This window comes from Limulus polyphemus, unplaced genomic scaffold (genome assembly GCF_000517525.1).
Source record: "Limulus polyphemus unplaced genomic scaffold, Limulus_polyphemus-2.1.2 Scaffold4556, whole genome shotgun sequence".
Taxonomy (NCBI): Eukaryota; Metazoa; Arthropoda; class Merostomata; order Xiphosura; family Limulidae; genus Limulus; species Limulus polyphemus.
In genome coordinates this window covers 32,662-39,017 of record NW_013670166.1, presented here as the reverse complement: position 1 = coordinate 39,017, position 6,356 = coordinate 32,662, and the positions used below count along the sequence as shown (strand labels likewise).

At 32.0% G+C, this 6,356-nt stretch overlaps 1 protein-coding gene across 1 annotated transcript in view; it reads left to right on the top strand.

Moving 5' to 3' along the window:
* LOC106471340 (26S proteasome regulatory subunit 6B) overlaps nt 1-3,839 on the top strand; it is a 13,858-nt gene extending 10,019 nt beyond the window's left edge. The window contains exons 7-9 of the mRNA XM_013931939.2: nt 325-401; nt 1,704-1,928; nt 3,554-3,839. Coding sequence (XP_013787393.1) covers nt 325-401; nt 1,704-1,928; nt 3,554-3,667 — 416 coding nt within the window. The 3' untranslated portion in view covers nt 3,668-3,839. The remainder of the gene's footprint in view (nt 1-324; nt 402-1,703; nt 1,929-3,553) is intronic.
* Nucleotides 3,840-6,356: the final 2,517 nt, after the last annotated feature.

Genomic DNA, 6,356 nt, shown 5'->3' with positions numbered 1-6,356 from the left:
ATTTTGGTTTGTGACATGGTCCTTATAATACACGACTCGCAAATAAAAATTCTAACAAAAAACAACATCAATATTGCAATGTGTCTCACTAGTTACTGGCGAGGGTTTGCTCTGTGTGTGTGTGTGTGTTACATAGAATGCAATTACACACACAAAGTTATTTACAGTGAGTGTCATAACAAATAAAAACATTACATGATGCAAAATGTGAACCTGATGGGTAGTGAACATGGCTAAGTAATTTGAGTTTTAACTAGAATTTATAGCACACGAAACAGTATGAAATTAATTTATATGTACCACAACACAATTTTCTGTTCTCAGCTGATAGGGAGGTCCAGAGGATTCTGCTTGAACTACTTAATCAAATGGATGGATTTGATCAGACAACAAATGTTAAGGTAAGTATCCGAAGTCTTTGTAGTTACAGAGAGAGAGAAAATATTACTGTGACAGAGTAATACTGTCCCAGCATTTTTTAAACAATCAAAATTTCATGTAGGTCTTATAGTGGTTTTAGTTATTACAAGAAATTATGGTTATTAAGTAGAGAGTGCTTAGATATTGTATTTTAGAAATGATTTAAGATGGAAATAAATGTGGTAATATTTGTTATTAAGTTACAATCCAGTTTAATTCTGGGATCCTTTCTTGATGTAGTCTCGTTCATTTTTTCCCAACCAATGGTATGAAAAGACGACTGAAATTAAAATAATGTACCATTTCTTCAAAAGCAAAAGTACCTAATTTTGCAACACTGTGAACAATTATTTGTTTATCAGTCATGGCTTGACGTGCTTGCTGGTTTGTGTAGTCGCAGCATGCTGCCATCCAGTGGAATACGTTTTGTTTACAACTTTGGAATCGTCACAAGCTTGTTTATGGGGCCTTCATTTAAAAGGTGGAGAACCACTGGGCTAGTTGACAAACCATTACTGAGAACAATTCTATATTTTCATTTTAGGTTGAAAAGAATTTTTGAGTAAAGTTTCTGAAACCTTTTTTACTTCTTCATAGTAACTGAAGCTCGTATTCGCTGAAGTAAAATATTGGACTTGCAAGTTTTTACTTCTGAAAGAAAGATAGTACATTGTAGCTGGCAGTTAGTTTTCCTTCTTTCATTAACTATTGCTAAAAAGATATTTTATGGAGTAGAATTTTACAAATGTTTCTACGAGACAATTATTTACAGTCATCAGTAAACCATATTAGAAACGATGCATTTGCTAAGGTTCTCATTACTTCTAAAAAATATTTTTAAAAGATCCTCATCATTATTTTACTATATACATATATATGTATATAAACATACAATGGGTAGTTGTATTAAATTGCTGAAAATCTGTTAGACTAGAGTGGATTTTTATTTTTTAAGAATTTCACAGACGTTTTAAAAAGATATAAAAAAAATCTGCCTTGAAATCAGCTTAAGTTAGTGTTTTTTTATTTTCTTTATAGTTTATTAGAAAACAAATCTTTACACTCTTTATCAATGCATTACTATTTCTGTACATTAAGTGTTAGTGGACTTGTGTCCTATTGGGCAGTCTTCAAGGGTATAATTATGACTAATTTTCCCAACTACATTTATTAGGTATTATTTTAAGTGTTTTACTTGTTTGATTTTGAAAGTGTTTTGAGGTAACTAAGAAGATATAATTAAGTTTCAAAAGTAATGTTGTTAAAACTTCTGTCCATGGTAGGTAATAATGGCAACCAACAGAGCAGACACCTTGGACCCTGCTTTATTAAGACCTGGACGACTGGACAGAAAAATTGAGTTCCCAATGCCAGATAGAAGACAGAAAAGATTGATATTTTCTACTGTTACTGCCAAGATGAATTTGAGTGATGAGGTTGACCTCGAAGATTACGTTGCTCGACCAGACAAGATCTCTGGAGCTGACATTAATGCCATCTGTCAAGAGGTGAGTGTTAACTGATGCTTGTTTATTTAACCTGTTTTTAGTATGAGGCACATTACGCGAGTAATTTTTAGGTTAAAAAAGTCCGTTTATACAGATACTGAAGACTATTTTAGTCATTAGATCAAGATAATGATTTAAATGTTCTGTTTTAGTGTTAACTGATGCCTCGTTTATTTAACCTGTTTTTAGTATGAGGCACATTACGAGAGTAATTTTTAGGTCAAAAAAGTCCGTTTATACAGATACTGAAGACTATTTTAGTCATTAGATCAAGATAATGATTTAACAGTATGAAAAAGTTGGTCGTTACAAATGCAAGATTAGTTCAAATCATGTAGTTGCATAATATTATTTTATAAGAGTTTATTTCAGTAATTAAAATTGTTAAATTAATCTTAAAGTAACTTGAGAGAGAGAAGATTTATTTATTTGTCTTTTTGATAAACCTATGAACTGACAAAACAATCAACTTAGAATTTTATAATACCCATTAAACAATTGTTTTGTTTTTTTAAACACAAAGCCACGCAAAGGGCTATCTATGCTCTGCCCACCACGGGTATTGAAACCAGATTTCTAGCAGTACAAGTCGCAGACGACCCACTGGGGGGGGGGGGGCATTAAACAATATCATTAGTGTATTTAAAATGTCACCTGGGCTTCACGAGATCGGAAAAGTTACTTTCCACGTTCGACAAAACTGGTTTTTCTTTTTCATGTTTGAAAATTACATGTTCACAAAAAAAAAGCTTTCATACCACATTTGCCGGTGTATAAGATGATCCCACGTATAAGACGACCCTGGATTTTCTTTTAGCAAATTAATTGTATTTCCTCATTGTTTGGTGTAGAGGACGACCTCTATTGTTAAGCAAGTGTTGGATGTAAAGAAATTCTAAGAAGGTATTTTTAATCTGTGCCAACCTGCACTCTGGGATAATCAGTACAATCATAAGTGTGGTTTTTATGCTCCATCAAATGCTATAGATATCTCAATACAGCATAACGTAAGTCACACAAACATAATAAACAACTTTACAAAGTTAACAGTTAAACTCCTATTACTAAAAATACTAAGCCTTAAGATATAGTGATCTACTATAAAAATACGTTTACAAACTTAGTGTATGTTACAGAAACTAACTTTTTATAATATAATATTAGCAATATTTTAGTATGACAGATGAGATCAATACATTTCAAATCAAAAATGTCTTGATTAATTGTAATGCAATAGGTGGCATGTCAGTGTGCTTACTCAAAAAAGTAAAAGGAACAACTTAGTTTGGGTTAAATATGCTATTAACCGGAGAGTTCTTACTGGAACTCTTATCTTTGAACCTGTGTTTAAAATGAGGGGTAAAAAGTATTGTCGTATACACCAGCAAATACAGTAATGGTCAGTTAATAAAGGGTTAATATAGAACTGCCTTAGTTTCATTGCATATAAAACTCAATTTCTGCAAGTAAGCTGAGATGATGTCGTGTTTAGTTCTTGTAGATGATTATACTAAAATCCTTTCCTTACTCATCTTCCCCATACAGATAAAATCCCGTAGCACTCCATTTGATTAACATGCATTTTTAAGTGTATTCCATATAATGTTTATCATCTTTCTTCTTAGGCTGGTATGCATGCAGTAAGAGAAAATCGGTACGTTGTGCTTGCAAAAGACTTTGAAAAAGGATATAAAAACAATATCAAGAAAGATGAATCAGAACATGAATTTTACAGATAAATAAAAATGCTGTGTTTGTTCAGCATAAGATTGTGTTCTAAGCTTAATGCATCTCCAAGATAAAGTACTTTGAAAATAACTATGTAACAAAATCTCTATGGTTCTTAACAAGAACAACAAATGTATGTTTCATTTCTGAAATAAAAAATAAGTTCAATTCTTGCTGTTTTAATTATATGTAGATCATTATTTCCAAACATTGTGTCATTGTGTTTGTAAAATCATGTTAACTAGTACATGACATGAATATAGCTGGTGGTTCTCTGTGATTTTTTTGTAGTTTAAAATATAAATGGACACTAGTGATATTTATAAAACCTGTTGATATTCCAAAGGATACTCTTTGTATCTTCTCTTTTTAAGTTGCAAATAAGGAAATCAGATAATTGACCCTTGTATTGTTTTGAAGCCAAGATTCTATACATCTCTGTATCAGTGAATAAGTGAGTGTGCTTGATTTGTGTAGTTATAGTTTCTTGGATGTAAAAAAGAAAAACTTTGGACGGTTGTATTAACATCCAAGTGCTCAAGGCTAATTCATGCACAAGACGAAGACAGTTGGTGGTTTCCTAAACTAAAACATGTGGAATGTACACTCAACATGGCCATCTTATGAAATCTCATCTTTGCAATAAGTTTTAAAATTTACATAATATTCCACCAATGGTTGACTTGGTGCCAGCTTAGATGTAATAACATATAAATAACTAGACAAACATGCTTTTTTACTTGCTTGTTAACATGATCATGTGTAATTACAAAACTTGCACTTTTACACCCAATTAGTTTAAGATTGTGTACAATCCAGGAAGGCAACTGTTAAAGTAATTTATTACAGATAATTTTGTTAAAGCTCGCACAAAAACTCATTGGTTATCCTTGGTTGTAGTTCAAGATTGACCATAATATTTTACCTCAAAATCAAGCAAACTTCCAGATGAGATTGTTTCTTAACCCTGTTTTTGTTTCGAAGTTGTCATTTTGAAGACAACATATCAATCACACAGTGAAATTTGGAACTTGTATTTTAAGATTTACTATGCCCCAAATTTTTTGATAAACATCATATTTTACCTCAAAATCAAACTTCCAGATGAGATTGTCTCTTAACGTTATCCTTGGTTGTAGTTCAAGATTGACCATAATATTTTACCTCAAAATCAAGCAAACTTCTTTTTTCAAATTACTTTGTCTATAGATTATCGAGGTTATAAACCATTTTAAAATATTTGTTGCGGTCATTTTAATACTTATATTATTAGCGAAATATACTCACAAAAATACAGCAACAACTTTTAGGTAAGTCCTGATTATTAATTATTCCAACATTTCCACCCATAGTATCTAGTCATCATCAGGTAAGGGTTAAACTCAATAAGATATTTTAATTCCAGAGAACATTAGACATCGTTTAATATTTTATTCTCGAGTATTTCAAGATAAAAGAACAATTTTTTTAAAACTGTATTCAGTAAAATACCAGATATGTTTAGTTAATGTTAATAACAGTTGTACAAGTCTCGATCTAAGAAACTGGTACAATGTACCAATGGTAGAACTTGTCAATTCTACGGACTACTGAAAATATATAAAAAAAAACTTATTAAAGTGAGTTTTACAATGTCAACCCATTCTTCCTTTAACTACAACCTTGACGAATATCCGACGTGGATTATTTCAGGATACATCTCAGATAACAATAATTCACATTTGGTTGACTCCTTAACAAAACTGGATCCAAACAAGAAAATGTCATGTTTTACGTGAAAAATCTGTACACCCAAAATCCAAGAGAAGGAACCTACAAACTTGTGACTTAACTAATTGTCAGACTCGAAACGCGAAATCTCCATGAAGAAACCTACAAACTTGCCATTCAACTAATTGTCAGACTCGAAACGCGAAATCTCCATGAAGAAGCCCACAAATTTGTGATTTAGCTGATTATCTGACTCGAAACGCGAAATCTCCAATGTGATTTAACTAATTGTCAGACTCGAAACGCGAAATCTTAACGAAGAATCCTACAAACTTGTGATTTAACTAATTGTCAGACTCGAAACGCGAAATCTCCACGAAGAATCCTACAAACTTGTGATTTAACTAATTGTCAGACTCGAAACGCGAAATCTCCACGAAGAATCCTACAAACTTGTGATTTAATTAATTATCAGACTCGAAACGCGAAATCTCCACATCTCGAACCTTGCCTAACTTCGTTCCGAAGTTCTGTTTTAATTTTCTATTGTCAAATCGACGGCGTTTAAATAGGCCCAACACTATCAAGTGCATTAGCAAATACATATTTAATCCAATTTTAAAAACAGCCATCTCTAAACACTTACATTAAAGTTGTGTCGACGATATTTTCTGCGGCTACAACACTGACGAAGAAACTTTAACCATAATCTTTTTAAACATCCACATCATTGAAAAAAATAATAATAAAAATCGGGATCCGATACTTAAACAAACAATACCTTAATTGGAAATCCGCGCACTCCATACAACAGAAACCTTAAAGATGAAAATTACTAGAGTTTAATCAACACTACAATTCCTTATGGTGAAAAACCTAACTTGACTCGGGAAGAAATACAACATCGACATAAACACCATTATATTAAAGCTAAAGTATATATTTTCAAACATACCTTGTATTAACTAGCCTTGATGGAGCCGCAATGCC